At 33.9% G+C, this 18,866-nt stretch overlaps 1 protein-coding gene across 3 annotated transcripts in view; it reads left to right on the top strand.

The window, feature by feature from the left end:
* Positions 1-18,866, top strand: part of LOC142337036 (tyrosine-protein kinase CSK-like) — a 65,226-nt gene that overhangs the window by 33,741 nt on the left and 12,619 nt on the right. For 2 of the 3 annotated variants that reach the window (XM_075386077.1, XM_075386078.1), the window contains 4 exons: positions 10,615-10,906; positions 11,657-12,270; positions 12,745-12,875; positions 16,622-16,778. In XM_075386077.1, coding sequence (XP_075242192.1) covers positions 10,768-10,906; positions 11,657-12,270; positions 12,745-12,875; positions 16,622-16,778 — 1,041 coding nt within the window. In that variant the 5' untranslated portion in view covers positions 10,615-10,767. Of the gene's footprint in view, positions 1-10,079; positions 10,128-10,614; positions 10,907-11,656; positions 12,271-12,744; positions 12,876-16,621; positions 16,779-18,866 lie in introns of those variants that run through there. The other variant, XM_075386076.1, reaches the window with a different exon arrangement.

Raw genomic sequence — 18,866 nt, 5'->3', positions numbered from 1 at the left:
AGTAAGAAAAAACAGTGACAAGGAATGTCTTTACTAGACAAGGAATGTCTTTACTACAAATAAAATCAAAAATCTTACTAGAGTCATCGGCCGATTAAACAATGTCGGTTTTTTTCCAACAATTCAGAAAAATCTTTGATGTATAAAAAAATAAGATGACCTGGCATTGTTCCATGTGGAACATCATGGATTAACATTTTTCTCTGATCTGTCAGTACCCAAATTTGACAATTATGATCAATATATTGGAAGTTATTTTAATTTAAAAATGTTGGTTGAGAGAGATTGAAATTTTCAGCTTTCTTGACAAAGAAATCATGTGATGTTGATGTGAAAGTATTTGCAAGAACCAAGAATACAACACCTGTGTCGTAATTATCATGCATATTTCCCCTCTTTTGTTCAGTAAAGCTAAACAAAGCACAGTCGGAAGACTTTTTTGTTTGGAAACGAATTGTTTTGAAATTCTTTTGGAATGTCTTCACTACAAAAAAAATTGAAAATCTTACTAGAGTTGTCCGCAGATTAAACAATGTCGGCTTCGCCTTCCAGCAATTCAGAAAAATTGTTGATGTATAAAAAAAAATGAGATATCCTTGCATTTTTCCATGTGGCACATCATAGATTAACATTTTTTCTCTGATCTGTCGGTACCCAGATTTACCAATTTTGGTTAGTATGTGTGAAGTTTTTTGAATAGAAAAATTTGGATTGAGAGAGATCGAACTTTTCAGTTTTCTTGACAGAGAAATCATGTGATGTCGATGTGAAAGTATTTGCGAGAACCAAGAATACTACACCTGTGTCGTAATTATCATCCATGTTTCCCATTTTTCGTTCAGTAAAGCGAAACAAAGCACAGTTGGAAATATTATTTAATTGGAAGGGTTTTTTGTTTAACGCTTCAATTATTAAGGTCCTCTGCTAATAGATTCAAAAAAATTTCGGAAAATCTTTTGCAAAAGTTTGTGTTAAGAAAATAGGTCGGCAATTAGTTGAAAAAAAAATCTCCAATATTGCTAATTGGTGTGAATTGTGCATCCTTTAGACAAATTTGGAACTTTTTCTCTAAAATAATATCGATGAATATAAACTGAAGTGTTCGAGCGTATTTTCTAAATTTCAATGCCAAATTCTTGATGTAATCCGGGTTTAACACTTTGGTGTTGTCTACTTTGTCAATGAGTTTATAGATTTCTCTCTAAAAAAAAGTCCGAAATTAAACTCATGAATTTTTGTTTTTTGTTCTCGTCGTTCAATGAAACAACCTACCCTCTATAGAGGCCAAATTTGCTGATAACTTTGTTAGAAGCGTTGCAGATGAACTTTTTGTCTTGCGTTAATTTGACCCTTTTCATCATTTTCAGTGATGTTTGAACTGTTTTTTTCCCTCAATTTTTATCATAGTTTTTATTTTGAGGATTCAAACTTACAAAATTTTAATGAACATTGATTTTGTGCTTCCTTTAAATTTTTATTTATGATACAATTATTTGACGCAAATGGATCAGCAGATTGAGCCACATTTTGTTCCTTGAATTATCTTTTTTTCTAAGCAAGTATGTTTTTCTTTTGCTTTCCATGTATGTTTTATCCCGGAAAAAGAATATGTCTCATGACTCATCCATATGTCACAAAAAAGTAGCAAGAAAAAATTTGAAAAACAAACAAAAGCTCTGCAGACAGCCGCAACGAAAAAAGTTAGTTTTTTTAAACATAAATCAACACATTTTTTAAATTGGCATGTTTGTGTCATTGCCTATTTAGCTAAATAAAGTTGCTTGATGTTAATCTACTTTCCTCTCACGCTTCGCACGAAAAACAAAAGTGTCATATAAATTGGTAAAAGTATCACATCAAAATGCTATTCAACTCAAAAATTTTGAATTTTTTTGTACTTTTTAAAGGTTGAATCGTATTGAGTGATGTTAGCAGATTATGAGTTATATTATAGTGCCGTATGTCTGTTACCAGATTTTTTATACAGTTGTACTTTACACCGAGATATGCAATTGATTTTTGCGTTGCGGCTCCAGGGGATCGCAATCAAAGTCATTGGAAATATCTCTCATTGTTGTCGATGTATATGAGTGAATTGCAGTCTTGGTGATTTATTTTTCGGTAAGTAACGTCAGATATGGTGAACTGGGGTATCATTTTTAATTTGTTAGTTTTCAATTGAGGATCAATGTAATTATTGGTTTTGGGATCTACTGTTCCTCAATTAAATCATCAATTACCTTAAAAATTGAGTTTTTAGAAAAGTGACATCTGCTTACATGTTTACAATAGTTTCTTTTTGATGTCCGACAGTTAAATTTTGCATTTCATAACAAACAAAATCTTCTTCAAGATTTGCTGTGATATTGTATTTTTCCAGCAATTTTTCATTGGTCGTCAAAAATTTTGTAACAGGATGTTCCTTACTGCGTTTCTCGAGTTCTTTTTTGAAGGTTATGATGACAACACGTGTTTGAAGGGAAATTGAAAGGATGACTACTGAAAGAAATAAGAGGGAGAGAGAGAGAGAGAGAGCGAGTACAATTTATTATTTTATCCTTTAAAGAAAAATTACATTTTTTTAATAGCTGATTTGGTGTTATTTACAAAAGTTAGGTTTGAGACAATTTGAACTCCTATATAACAACAAGCATAAACTGGCCTAATTACTTCACCTTTACAAGAACTTCTACAAATCTGGATTTCATTGAGTGTGATTTGTAAGGGATAATAACTTTATTTTATCGGCATTTAATTTGAGTTGGTTCCCTGTCCGATTGTCTGTTTCTTCTTATATTTTTTTGAATCCCTAATGGAACGTCTTCACTACAAATAAAATGGAATTCTTACTAGAGTCATCCACAGATTAAACCGCAATGTCGGTTTCAACTTCCAAGAATTCAGAAAAATCGCTGATGTTTAAAAAAAATGAGATGTCCCTGCATTGTTCCTTGTACAAAATCATGGATTAACATTTTTTCTTTGATCCGTCAGTACCCAAATTTACCAATTACGGTCAATATGTGGAAAGTTATTTTAATGAAAAAATGTCGATAGAGAGAGATTCAATTTTTCAGCTTTTTGACAAAGAAATCATGTGACGTCGATTCGAAATTATTCGCAAGAACCAAGAATACTACACCTATGTCGTAATTATCATCCATGTTTCCCATCTTTCGTTCAGTAAAGCTAAACAAAGCACAGTTGGAAGAATTTTTTGTTTGGAACCGAATTGTTTTGAATTTCTAATCTGTAATTGCCAAATCTCTATTAAAAATTTTATCAAAAATTTTTTTTTTATCTCGCTTAAGAAAGCTGTTTTACTTAATGTTTTCTAATAAACGAAGATGAATCCAAAAATATAGATTATGATCAATGTCGAAGCCAGATAAGCAATTTTCCGACTAGCTACTTGCTTATAAGTAAGAAAAAAAAGTGACAAGGAATGTCTTCACTACAAATAAAATCAAAAATCTTACTAGAGTCATCGGCCGATTAAACAATGTCGGTTTCTTTTTTCAACAATTCAGAAAAATCTTTGATGTATAAAAAAATAAGATGACCTGGCATTGTTCCATGTGGAACATCATGGATTAACATTTTTTCTCTGATCTGTCAGTACCCAAATTTGACAATTATGGTCAATATATTGGAAGCTATTTTAATTTTAAAATGTTGGTTGAGAGAGATTGAAATTTTCAGCTTTTTTGACAAAGAAATCATGTGATGTTGATCTGAAAGTATTTGCAAGAACCAAGAATACAACACCTGTGTCGTAATTATTATCCATATTTCCCCTCTTTTGTTCAGTAAAGCTAAACAAAGCACAGTCGGAAGACTTTTTTGTTTGGAAACGAATTGTTTTGAAATTCTTTTGGAATGTCTTCACTACAAAAAAAATTGAAAATCTTACTAGAGTTGTCCGCAGATTAAACAATGTCGGCTTCGCCTTCCAGCAATTCAGAAAAATTGTTGATGTATAAAAAAAAATGAGATATCCTTGCATTTTTCCATGTGGCACATCATAGATTAACATTTTTTCTCTGATCTGTCGGTACCCAGATTTACCAATTTTGGTTAGTATGTGTGAAGTTTTTTGAATAGAAAAATTTGGATTGAGAGAGATCGAACTTTTCAGTTTTCTTGACAGAGAAATCATGTGATGTCGATGTGAAAGTATTTGCGAGAACCAAGAATACTACACCTGTGTCGTAATTATCATCCATGTTTCCCATTTTTCGTTCAGTAAAGCTAAACAAAGCACAGTTGGAAGAATTTTTTGTTTGGAACCGAATTGTTTTGAATTTCTAATCTGTAATTGCCAAATCTCTATTAAAAATTTTATCAAAAATTTTTTTGTATCTCGCTTAAGAAAGCTGTTTTAATTAATGTTTTCTAATAAACGAAGATGAATCCAAAAATATAGATTATGATCAATGTCGAAGCCAGATAAGCAATTTTCCGACTAGCTACTTGCTTATAAGTAAGAAAAAAAAGTGACAAGGAATGTCTTTACTACAAATAAAATCAAAAATCTTACTAGAGTCATCGGCCGATTAAACAATGTCGGTTTCTTTTTTCAACAATTCAGAAAAATCTTTGATGTATAAAAAAATAAGATGACCTGGCATTGTTCCATGTGGAACATCATGGATTAACATTTTTTCTCTGATCTGTCAGTACCCAAATTTGACAATTATGGTCAATATATTGGAAGCTATTTTAATTTTAAAATGTTGGTTGAGAGAGATTGAAATTTTCAGCTTTGTTGACAAAGAAATCATGTGATGTTGATCTGAAAGTATTTGCAAGAACCAAGAATACAACACCTGTGTCGTAATTATTATCCATATTTCCCCTCTTTTGTTCAGTAAAGCTAAACAAAGCACAGTCTGAAGACTTTTTTGTTTGGAAACGAATTGTTTTGAAATTCTTTTGGAATGTCTTCACTACAAAAAAAATTGAAAATCTTACTAGAGTTGTCCGCAGATTAAACAATGTCGGCTTCGCCTTCCAGCAATTCAGAAAAATTGTTGATGTATAAAAAAATGAGATATCCTTGCATTTTTCCATGTGGCACATCATAGATTAACATTTTTTCTCTGATCTGTCGGTACCCAGATTTACCAATTTTGGTTAGTATGTGTGAAGTTTTTTGAATAGAAAACTTTGGATTGAGAGAGATCGAACTTTTCAGTTTTCTTGACAGAGAAATCATGTGATGTCGATGTGAAAGTATTTGCGAGAACCAAGAATACTACACCTGTGTCGTAATTATCATCCATGTTTCCCATTTTTCGTTCAGTAAAGCGAAACAAAGCACAGTTGGAAATATTATTTAATTGGAAGGGAATGTTATTTGTTTAACGCTTCATTTATTAAGGTCCTCTGCTAATAGATTCAAAAAAATTTCGGAAAAACTTTTGCAAAAGTTTGTGTTAAGAAAACAGGTCGGCAATTAGTTGAAAAAAAGCTACAATTTTGCTAATTGGTGTGAATTGTGCATCCTTTAGAAATTTTTGGAACTTTTTCTCTAGAATAATATCGATAAATATAAACTGAAGATGTGTTCGAGCGTATTTTCTAAATTTCAATGCCGAATTCTTGATGTAATCCGGGTTTCACACTTTGGTGTTGTCTACTTTGTCAATGAGTTTATAAATTTCTCTCTCAAAAAAACTCTGAAATTGAACTCATGAATTTTTGTTTTTTGTTCTCGTCGTTCAATGAAACAACCTACCCTCTATAGAGGCCCAATTTGCTGATAACTTTGTAAGAAGACTTACAGTTGAACTTTTTGTCTTGCGTTATTTTGAACCTTTTCATCATTTTCAGTGATGTTTGAACTGCTTTTTTCCCTCAATTTTTCTCATAGTTTTTATTTTGAGGATTCAAACATACAAAATTTTTATGGACATTGATTTTGTGCTTCCTTTAAATATTTATTTATGATACAATTATTTGACGCCAATGGATCAGCAGATTGAGCCACATTTTGATCCTTGAATTATCTTTTTTCTAAGCAAGTATGTTTTTCTTTTGCTTTCCATGTATGTTTTATCCCGGAAATCATTTCCTTATTGCAAACGATTTTCTTCTGTACCGGTGCGCGCATCTCGATTGTATTCAAACAATGTAAATTCTGCAATATTTCCATGGCGTTTGTTTAATGATTAACTACTGTCCAATCTATAATTGCCAAATCTCTATTAAAAATTTTACCGAAATTATTTTTTGTATCTCGCTTAAGAAAGTTGTTTTTGCCTTATATTTTCTAATAAACAAATTTTTTTTCAAAAAAATAGATTAAGACCAATGTCGAAGCAAGATAAGCATTTTTCCGACTAGTTACTTGCTTATAAGTAAGAAAAAACAGTGACATATCAAAGTTCCCCGTTTGCTGCATATATGTGTAGGAATATCATTAATGGAAATTTCTAATCTTTGGCCCGGCGCAGAGTTATGAGGAAGTCTTTGCCGGTTTCTGCTTAATTTTTTTATGTCAATAACATAATCTCAAAATAAAAGAAAATTGTCCGTATATGAGTATGTATTTAACACTTCAGCACCTAAATCGTCCGAAGAATCTCCAAAGCTTTGTTTTGGACCAAAGGAGTCGTTAATGAGACAAGGTTTCTCTAAAATATTGCTGATTTCGACCAACTACAATTCAAAATTGCATACGTTTAATTTTTTTAAGAATTTTTTTTCTACACCCACACCTTCAACTGCTCCTGTGGTATGCGACCCATTTTAGTGTAAAAAATTTGCTCTGCGATATGAATAATGTATCAGCTTTGTTCTTTGTTAATCCAGGTATCAGTTACTATAACAGTATTTTCCTCGCCAAGCTGTTGAAGCATATTTAATAAACCTTGATACACATTTCGTATTCTGCAAGCAGAGAACAAAAGAAGCTTAGTGCCATTCTGATAGTCGAATTGCGCATCATCCAAATCCAAACAATTTGAGGCATCAAGGGGTCCAGGAAGAGCTCTTCCATATGTCACAAAAAAGTATCAATAAAAAATTTGAAAAACAAACAAAAGCTCTGCAGACAGCCGCAACGAAAAAAGTTAGTTTTTTTAAACATAAATCAACACATTTTTTAAATTGGCATGTTTGTGTCATTGCTTATTTAGCTAAATAAAGTTGCTTGTTGTTAATCTACTTTCCTCTCACGCTTCGCACGAAAAACAAAGTGTCATATAAATTGGTAAAAATATCACATCAAAATGCTATTCAACTCAAAAAAAGTTCGAATTTTTTTGTACTTTTTAAAGGTTGAATCGTATGGAGTGATGTTAGCAGATTATGAGTTATATTATAGTGCCTTATGTCTGTTACCAGATTTTTTATACAGTTGTACTTTACACCAAGATATGCAATTGATTTTTGCATTGCGGCTCCAGGGGATCGCAATCAAAGTCATTGGAAATATTTCCCATTGTTGTCGATGTATATGAGTGAATTGCAGTCTTTAAAGGTGACGGAAAACACTCTTTCGCTCGATAATGTTAATTCATCGGAACTTCAATTCATATAGATAAGCAACTGTAAATCCACAACGTTTTAAAGGCAAAAGCATCGTTTTACTTGAAGGCAAAACTAGCTTGATCTATTTTAGCAGGTACTTTGTCTGAGCCGATTTTCGACTCAGATTGGTCACCGATACGTTTTCAAAACATAAAAATATTAAGCCTATAAAGAGCGCAATCGATTCAGTATATTAGTAGGCTCAACGAAAATTATGTTTAACGAACTTTTTCCGAGCTTTCAATGCCAAATAGAACGTATTTTGTGTGCATTTAATCTTTTGTAAGGCTTACATGGTTAAGAAATAATGACGTAATAAAGTTTCTCGCAGGATAGATTTGAATAGCACACTTAAATAGATTGTTCATTTACGCGGTAACATCCTCCGGCCCGGAAGAAATTGTTGGGAGGATCGGTACAAGCTTAACGATTGGGCGGACGAGCGATCCGGATGACGTGCGTATGACGGCGGAGCGGGCGACGCTGTCGGAGCCGTACTGAAGTTCCTCAATCCGATCGGTTGGATAGTAACCCCTAGGGTTGCTTTCTTCAACGATCCAAACTAAATCACCGACCTTGAGGTGTTGCTCGGCAGGCGTCTGCCACTTAGATCTACGGTTCAACGCAGGTACATACTCCTTGAGCCAACGTGCCCAAATTGCATTGGCGTATGACTGTGCACGGGCGTATCGCTTACGATGATCGAACTCGTCGACGCCAACGATAGACGGAATTCTGGTTGCTTGGTTACCGAGTAGAAAATGATTAGGTGTTATTGCGCCTAGGTCGGACGGGTCGGCGCTTACGGACGTTAAAGGACGTGAGTTTAGTGCGTATTCAACAAGACAAAAAGTAGTGTTCAACACCTCATCTGTGAGGCGACGCATACCGAGAATAGTGTACAGTACTCTTTTAAAACTACGAACTAACCTCTCCAGGATGCCACCTTGGTGTGGCGCACTGGGTGGATTGAACCTCCACTTAATGCCCTTATGTGCAAGTTCGGCAGCAATGTTAAGCGTATTCCATTTTTCCACACATTCACGGAGCTCTTTCTTAGATTTTTCTAAGATTTTCGACTCAGATTGGTCACCGATACGTTTTCGAAACATAAAAATATTAAGCCTAAAAAGAGCGCAATCGATTCAGTATATTAGTAGGCTCAACGAAAATTATGTTTAACAAATTTTTTCCGAGCTTTCAATGCCAAATAGAACGTATTTTGTGTGCATTTAATCTTTTGTAAGGCTTACATGGTTAAGAAATAATGACGTAATAAAGTTTCTCGCTGGATAGATTTGAATAGCACACTTAAATAGATTGTTCATTTACGCGGTAACAGTCTTGGTGATTTATTTTTCGGTAAGTAATGTCAGATATGGTGAACTGGGGTATCATTTTTAATTTGTTAGTTTTCAATTGAGGATCAATGTAATTATTGGTTTAGGGATCTACTGTGCCTCAATTAAATCATCAATTACCTTAAAAAATTGAGTTTTTAGAAAAGTGACATCTGCCTCCATGTTTACAATAGTTTCTTTTTGATGTCCGACAGTTAAATTTTGCATTTCATAACAAACAAAATCTTCTTCAAGATTTGCTGTGATATTGTCTTTTTCCAGCAATTTTTCATTGGTCGTCAAAAATTTTGTAACAGGATGTTCCTTACTGCGTTTCTCGAGTTCTTTTTTGAAGGTTATGATGACAACACGTGTTTGCTCTTTTAGAGACTTTTCCAAAAAAAATTATGAATTATTATATCGTTTTTTGTTCGCGACCTGAAAATTAAGAAAAAAACACGAGTAGAGATAAAACTGAATTGATTTCATCCGTGATTAAGCAGAGGAAAGCCAAAGCATTTCAATTCATAACGTTTCGCAAACACGTTTTTATTCGGCTTGAAAATAATTGGTACTGCTTTCCCGATTTTTTCTCTCTATTGATGAAAATTTATCTGCAACAATTTTTCTCATTCAGTTTAAATTAAAACTGTTCGACTTTAGTTAACTTTTGCTGATTTAGCTGCTGTTAAAAAAAACAGAAACGAAAAGAAATATTAAACCCTCTATCAAAAGAAGACCTGGCTTATTGTTGACTAAATTTTAGAGGACTAAATTCGTTTATATTTGTCTTATTATGAATGCAATATAAATGAGACAAGAACCTGTATCAAGTGATCGGATATAGTATAAACAAAATTAGGAATCTTTTTTACGCTTGGATATATGAAAAGAGGATCTTTCTACATATCCAATTTTCCTTCACTAAAGCACTTGAATATTAAATTTTTGCGGCAAAATCTTTGAACAAATTTTCTGGAACACAGGGAAGTGCTTTTGCCAGTTTTCAATAATGGAATACTCTTTACCATGAAATAAACGTTGTAAATGTAGATTATAAACGTACTACTGGGACCAGAAATCCTTTACTTTTTGAATTGTTAGCCAACGAAATCTGAAATTACTGATTGCAATATGGACCCTAATATTAGGGCGCTTCCCTGGTTTCCTCCAGAAGTGGAAGTCGTGCATTTGGGGGTGGAGCTATGGCGTCCAAAAGGAAGTCATCGAATGATGACTTTGGAGGCTCAAGTGTGAACAGTTTCCTTTCCCTCTTGCTGATTTTTAAAAAATTCCTTCATTCTAAAAAGGAACCTGAATTCTCACTGTCAACATATGAATCGAAGTAAACGGAAAGTTTATATCACTATCAATATATGATAATGCGAAAAAAATGTTTTTCAAAATTTGGCTTTTTCCAATTACATTATTATTATTGCTGCTATAAATATATTAGTAAAAAAAATTGTGCCCCCCCCAATATAGGTATATGTTATTGTGAAAAAATTAAAGCCCTGGTAAGCTGGAGGGGCTGGAGGGTCATATTTCTTAACACAATTTTATGCGCATACTTACTTTTTAGTAGTACAGACAACCAATTAATGGTGCTCAAAACACTATCAATGCCTAAATTCGAGTAATTTATCCGGAATCATCTCTGACCTGTCCATAGTGAGAGAGGCTTTCACAAGCCCGTTTTCCCTGTTTATGTAATTCACTATAACCCATTTATGTGAAGACATGGGTCTGATCTGAGTTCGGTTGGTCCTGGAACCTCAGCCTTGATTTGTTCTCATTGGCTAAAGAAAAGTATAATATTGATCACGAGGGAAACGAAACAGATCCTCCAGACGCAGTTGCCAGAAGTTCACTAGGTGGAGGTGGAGGCAGTATGTCAAGGAGTGGTGGTGGCGGTGGAGGAGGAGGAAGTCTGTCACCAGGTGGATCCATGTCTACTGGAGGAAGAGGAGGATTGTCAGGTGGATCAGGTGGTGGTGGATTTTCTTCTCCTGGTGGTGGATCAATGTCAGGTCAGTTTTATCTGTCACTATAGTAAAGTTTTAAGAAAACTTGACTTCGTTCTGGTATAGTTTGAATAAAATTTCAGAATGGGACAGATATTTCAGAAAAAAATTTCATCACAAGCCCCGGACAGTTTTTCATCTAGAACCATGTGAGCACACCAAAAAATTCAACTGATTCTGGTCAGATAGTTTTTAGTCTTAATATATCTGGTAGGATCTAAACAAGACATTCTAATATATACTTTTATAAATTAGATTACGCGATGAGAAGTCCCAAATTACTTAGATTACTTCTGGCTCGATGACGAGTTTTCTACTAGAAATTCAGCTCTGCTTTGATGCTCTTGAGGTATCTAAATAACATTACGTGTTCAATGTCCGAAAAATTGACTACGCATACTAGATTTTGACGAGGCTTTTCACGGTTCTTGTTTTAAAATTAGACTTCTAAGGGTGTGTGGAAACGAGTGACACTAAGCTAATTTAGTTCAAATTTCCTTCGGTTTGGTTATATGTGCCCCGCTTTTGACAACGCGCTATAACGAAACAAGTTTCTCCGCCATAAGTCCCTAGTTTCCACCCTATAATTGAATCACTTCCACCTCAATTAGCTGAGATTTTTGTGGGAATTGTAGTGAAACTAGCGGCAAGCTTTTATTGTTCACCACATCCATCGCAATTCTTACATTTAAGCGGATTAAGCAATTTAGCCTATACATGTGTACTTTCTACTCAGGTGTGTTTTTTCATATCCAGCTGATGATGGTCGAGACTCGGTAGTAACTCCAATCAGAACCCGAAACAAGGACGACATAGTCCGAGGCGCCAACATCATAACAGGTCCAAACGGACAAGCAACAGCAGCCGAGGATTACAAGGAACACTGTCGACATGAACTCACATTCAAAATTGGGGACAAAGTCCATGTTATACACTACACAGAGGACCCCAAATGGGCTATGGCTAGAAACTCCAGTGGTCGACGAGGTTTGATTCCGGTCAGTCACTTCGAACGTGCGCCAACCTCTGCTCAGGATTCAATGCAAGTGTACTTTGGAACAATGACGAAGCAAAAAGCAGAGGAGTTGATCAGAACCGAACCGTATACTGACGGAAAGTTCTTGATCCGTGAAAACGGGATTTATGAAGGCGAAGTGACTTTGTCTCTGGGCTTTTCTGATCGCCAATCGGGTGCTCGGAAGTTTGCCCATTACCGGGTTGCGAAGGACGAGACGGGCATGGTGTATGTGTGTGAGGACAAACGATTTACGAGTGTGAGGCAGTTGATTGACTTTTACATGAACCAGCAGAGTGGCTTGGCACATAAACTGGGATTGTGGTACAAAACGAGCAACACCAGAGGAGCTAAGGTACAGTTCTTATCTAAATTTGGAATAAAGAACTCGTAATCATTGGGCAGTTATCCATTTTCGACTAAACTGCTTGTGTTTTAGTCCGTTTTAGGACAGAAAAATATATTTCGCGATATGGTTTCAAATGCGCGTATAAAATATGTTTAACTCATTCATCGGAACCAAATCAAGCGGGGAATCAGCGAGATCAAATAAGATCTGCTTCTCAGATTGCCCAAAAGGTTAATTGTATATATTTGATATTTTCTAGCCTTTAATAAGGAATTGAAAATTGAAAGCACTCATTTGAAAGTCGCAGCAGCAAATATATGCAAAAGACATTTTCACCAAGCATCAACCCAGGTCAAAAATGCAAAAAAATGATAACTTATCAAAAATTGCATTTCCTATAATCCCAGTCTATAAATGGTAATATAGAGTTCAGTTATTGTTGTGAAAGTGTTAGTGTTGACTGGTATTGTCACGTGACAGGGTGGTCTACATGCAGCGATAGAGAGGAGTGAGTTCTCAACAGAGGAGGAGATTGGGAAGGGACACTTTGGGGTTGTATACAGGGGCAAGTACAAGGACAAAGCAGCTGCTATCAAAATACTATACAACAGGTTAACTTTTCACCCGGTTTCATAAACGGGTTTAAACATCGAACTTTAAACTTTATCAAATTTTATCAAATCGAATTCGTACATTAAAAGGATCAAAATAGACAGACAGAATTACAACTTTGAAAATGGAAGCTCTATGACAAAAACTCTTCCATAAATGGTAGTGCCACGACTGTCTTTTTCTTAAACGGAAACTCCATCACTAATCTTTCATAAACAACAGAAAGGAGGTATTTCACGCGTTTGTAAATTTATGAACAAATCGGATCGATAACGTGCGTTCGCGCATAATCTCTCAAATTGTCATTGGGCAAGCAATCTGAAACTCTACCCTAGTGGTCGATGAATAAAACTTGCAGGAATCTGGCAAGGCAATCTTGCAAGTGAATGCATACCGGTACCACAAGATTCTTGCAAGTTTTTTCGATTTATTTGCAAGATTCTTGCAACTTTTTTCTATTCGCCAAATTTTTGTTTGATTATTTACCAGGAAGTAGTAAAAGCGCTGAACAACCTAAAAGCCGTGGGTTAAAACATTCCTTTCCCTGCTATCTGATGTCTCCAAGATCGTTTGAACGAAAGTATATCGCTTTGTACAATTATTTCGGTATTATACTTTGCAAAATATCAGTATAAACACACCAACTGTTGTTTTCTCTATAAACAATTTGTTTGATTAAACTAAATGAGAAAAAAATGAAAGTGGTTGTTTTCGTCGTTAATCAGATAAATTGAAGTCTCAATAAAAGGATTTTAATGGCTCGAGAAATTGCTTAATGGCTAGTTTTAAAATAATATTTGAACTCGAAATCTTGCAAAAAAGTTCACAAAAAAATGACTATAAAATAAAAACAAGATTCGCATATAACTCCTTAGGAAGTCAATGTTACCTAAAAAGAGTGAGACATTGTTATAAAACTGCAAAATAACTACAAATATTCAAATACAGGAAAACCAAAAAAAAAATTACTCAAAGATCAATGTACAGAGTTACAAGTCTTTCCAGTCATAATACTTAGCTAAAAATAGCTATTAATTGAAAAGATTGTATGTTTTCATTTGGTTCGCGTTTGAACATCAAAAGGGCCTGTTATTATAGTAACTACGAGAGGAGGCGAAAAAGGGAACCAGAAACGTTGACCAGTATCAGAAGTTTACACAGTATAAAATTCTGTTTTTTTTAAAATTCTGTTTTACTAAAAGATTAAGTACTGTCCTCATAAAACATCAGTTATCACATAAAAATAACAGAGAAGTTAATGTTTGATGTAACAAAAAGTCAAAGTGGACTTTCTTAGACGAACCTATGTTACAAATTGACCGAATGAAGAACAAAAAGTGAACCTTCAAAACACAACGACTTCTTTTGCAATAAAACAATTTCAAGGCCTTTAACACCAGAACCTTTCAACTAAAGGCATCAAATAGGTTTATCTAAATCTCAATAGAAAAACAGTTAGACCCACATTGATCAGAAAAATTACTACGACTACAAGAAGATCCTCAAATACCGATGATATCAGTAAAAAATAAATTTTGAGTGTTGGTATAACTATGGGCGATTCGGTTGATTAAAAAAATGAGAAAAGTATTGAAAGTGGTCGTTTTCATTGATTAATACACAACTGGAATTTAAATAAAAAAGACTTGGATGGCTCAACATTTTTACAGTTGTTTGTTGCAAAATCGTATTTGAATTCGAATTGTGAATGTAAAAATTTGCAAGACTCTTTCAAGTTTCTTGCAAAATTTCACATTCAAAAGCGATTTGAATGTACAATTGATCAAATTTCTTGTAATCTCACTTATTTTGTTTTTCAGTTAGTTTTAGCTTCAAATATAATCGAATCATTTTTTGGAAAAAAAACTTTCAAGATTCTTGTACGATTATTGCGAGATTTCGAATACTGGATAAAAAAATTTTCCGTAGATATTGTTTTTGTAATTTGTTTAACCAATAAAACTTTGGTTCAAAAGTTTACAATATGAATATTTACTTGATTTAATTTTTTGCCTTGTTGATATCTTGCAAGAGTTTTGCAGTAATCTTCCAAGATTAGAAACTGCTCATCACTAACCCACCTGAGAATTGATAAATTATATAAATATCAATTGAAAACAAATCCAATGAAAAACAACAAAAATATAATGAAATTTGACACAGATACCTAAAAATTATGTCAAATTTAACACAGTGTTTCTCCCAGTACATGATCCCGATTAAAAATTAAAAGCTTTTTCTTTCAGAACCAGTTTTCGTTGTGACTTACAGTAGCAAAATCTGCAATTGAAACTTAAAAAGGAATCTTATAACTTTTTTGGCTCTGAATTAAGGTCGCGCATGTATAACCATTCTGACTCCAATCTAAAGGATGGTTTAAAGCACATTTTTTTCTTCAGTTTCAGAATCAGACGCTCTAAGATGCACTTTGACAGAGAATTTTGTGATAAAAAATGTGTACATTTCATTGAACCTTTTTTCGATAAACGAAAAAATAAAAAAACGTTCCATATTTTTTCATTTTTTTGTTTGGTCAAAGATTTGCGTATAAGAAAGAGCATTGTTACAGGAATTTTTTTGAGGAAAACCTTATACAGATTTTTATATATCGTAACGGAAGTGTTTCAAAGTGAAAATGTGAATGTTTTCTTAGTATTTATGAATTGGAGCGTGGAAAGCTCCAAATTGTGACAGATTTTGAAATATTAAAACACCATTTTTTTCTGAGAAATGAAAAAATGAAAAAGTCTTTTCAACATTCGATTCAGGTTTTCAAGTTTTTTTTAATCAATGACTCCTTTTCTGAATCATTCTGCAAAATACATCGATCAACCAAAATTTGCTAAACAAAAAAGTAGGGCTGGTATAAAATTCGTAACCACCTTGATGCTGCTTTTTAATCTTTAATCTTGACGAAAAGTACATCTTTCAAGCTATCGTAATTCAAATTGTGGCCAAAAATGAACGATGCTTATTTGTACATATACATCAAACAATGTTCTTAACGAATGGTCTCAATTAGGACTCAGGTTTTTTTAGAAGCACTTAGATATAAAAAAATAAACAGATCAGCATTTCTCCAAGATATCTTTTTCTAATTTTTCTGGGACAAATCCAAAAGTTTTTTCTTAGTTGTCGCCCAATGGTACATGAGTTCTGCCTAAAATGAAATACAAAAATTAGTGCTAACTAATGGAGTCGCTCATTGTCAAGGTTCTGAATATTCATTTCTGGGGATTGTTCGGGGGAAATAATTTTTTCTATGTATGTTTTAGCGTACTACCATAAAAAAGTACCGCATATAATTGGTTGACTTGATAAATTGATAACAAAATGTTGTAGTTCATATATAATAATATAAATATAATAAAAATAATAAAAATACAAAATAAATTTTTTCGCAAAATTACTGTAATTTTTGCAGACACTTTCCATGTGCCGCTTAAAGTTCACGATTATATGCCCGAAAAAAATTAAGCGATATGTCTCTGTCTCGATTTTAAATGAAGCTTTCATCATAAATCACAGAACGAGTTAATTGGACTTGGATATTCATAACCGATATTTTAGATGCAAGTCTTATGTAGGAATTTCATGTTTTTGCAAATTTATGCATATCTTGATGTTTTACGTTATGCTTATCATGATCAATAATTTTTCTGGATCGGCTCACACAAAAATCTGCAACGCATCATCGAACTGACTTCACTTTGGAAAGAAAAAATGTTTGGTTGGTTTTCGTTAGGTCGGCTGAGAATGCAGTGGAGAAGGAGGGTGGCAAACTGGCTGGAGTGGACCACTCGTGTGTGGTCAAGTACCATGGCTACATGCAGGACGAGACCATCTGGGTTATCATGGAGTTTTGTGGCAGAGGCAGTTTGAAACAAATACTCAAGTCACACGTAAATGAATACCCATAAAGAACGTTTCGATTCGGCTGCTCCCTTTGAAAAAATATTATGGGCTAATAGTGTGAAGAGTGTATTTAGAAGCCCACATTACGACGCAGAGGTATACCCCAAAATTTCCGCCTTAGTAAAATTGGCTCGAAAATTAGATACATACAATGAACGAAATTAGGAGACATCCTTTGTATCTTACTTTTCGCAAAAGGGCTTCCGCCAATTTTGCGAAATGAAAGAACATTTGGTGCAAATAGTAGGTAACAAATCTTGTAGCACGTTTCCGCTCAATTCAGGTATCTATTATTCGCGCGCAATTTGAGCATGCAATAAGTACTTCAATAAAGATTTAATTGAATCTTTCAAAGCTTTCAAGTGCTATAAATACATGCAACCACAATAACTGATTTTTTCCCCGAAAAATCCCTCGCACATCAAAGGCTTTGTATATCAATGTGGGACTGGCCAATTTTAACAAGTAGTAGTAAAGTACTATAAGTAGTAATAAAGTAGTAATAAAGTACTACTAGTAGTAATAAATTAGGCTTAATTAAATAAGTAATAACTAAGTTAGGTTTAATTGCGGATCATATGCGAAATCGAGCTACATTGCGTGCGAAAAATCGATACATAAATGGAGCAGATGCGTGATACAAGCCGTGAAAAAATAGGTTATAAAGTTTGTACTTGTATTTCGCGGCTAGGATTAGGACACTTTTGCGAACACGGGATTCTAATTTCCTTTCCAATTTGCGGGTTTCTGCTAAAGTAGCTATTTTCCGCAATATTGTTACACTTTGGATGTAATAACATAGTAAAAACGAACACGTGATACACGCATCGGGCATATCTGCCCGTGACGATTTGGGTATACTTCTGCGTCGTAATGCAAAGTTGTTGTCACTTTAGAACACATGCAATCATCTAAGAGCAACAGCAAACTAGCAATACAAGTTAAAAAACAGATAGATTTTCGCAAGTAACTTAAAGAAAGTTCCCAAGTTGAACAGTCCTAAAATGGAACATTAGTCGTACTTTCAACAAGATATTTTCATTCAATAATCCAAGAGTTTTTTGAGATTTTTTTCTAGAAAAAAGCCGTTCTTTATGCACAAGAGTACTGGAAAGGGTAGAATCAATATGTCATAACTCAGTTTTGTGTAATCTACATTATTACTGGTGAAAACAGACCCCTTAATTCAGTTCAAATTCTCCCTTATTTTAGACCGGTGGATTTCACTTGCGGAAATTTCAGCTACACTTACGCTGTTACGTCAGTGTTTTTGTGGACAATACCGACGATACTTTTGTGACAATACTGACCGAAATTTGTCAGTGGATTTAACAGAGCATGAAGAACCAATTTTACATTCTTTAATTCGAATTTTTTCTTCGCCTATATGTTTAATCGATTGCACAAATATGCACAAATATCCCCCCTCCAATAATTGAGTATAATTTATATTCAAATTATGTATATTCAAGATTATATTCAAGAGCGATTAATTCTGATTTACGCAAATTGCGAAATATGTTTACTCAAATAGTCAAATCTACTTACACTAATTTTACCTTTGAAAAACACTTACAATAATCCGTCCATGTTTTCACAAAAACACGTTTATGGACAAAACTTACTTATTTCCCTGAAAATAACCCCCCATTTAAGTCAATTTAGCGAACATAAGTGTTTTCAACGGAATTAATGTATAGAGATTAATATACGTGAGATCCACTTGCATAAATTGGTCAGTTATACTCGATTTGGGGGTATGTGTTGACCAATAATAATGTTAGATTTATTTTTTGATCGTGATAGAGGTTGAAATGAGCATGCGTGGAAAACGAGCAGAAAAACGGTTGACTATGAAAAACAAGCGTAAACCAGATGATCGTTGCTTTTTGATTAAATGCGCCTGGTTAGGCCCTTATTTTGAAGTAATGCAGGAAGATCAATTATCAGAAGCCAGCTTATAACGAGCAAGTACAAAAAAGATTTAAAGTCGGCGACTAAGTTTAGAGTGATTATTCTCTGTCTTACTGTATGTAACATCTCCAGAATCAGATCAATTCATAAACAAATGTAAT

The sequence above is a fragment of the Convolutriloba macropyga genome, chromosome 3, assembly GCF_964194025.1.
Source record: "Convolutriloba macropyga chromosome 3, txConMacr16.3, whole genome shotgun sequence".
Classification (NCBI taxonomy): domain Eukaryota; kingdom Metazoa; phylum Xenacoelomorpha; order Acoela; family Convolutidae; genus Convolutriloba; species Convolutriloba macropyga.
Note: the sequence above shows the minus strand (reverse complement) of the source record. Positions and strands in the feature narration are given on the sequence as shown.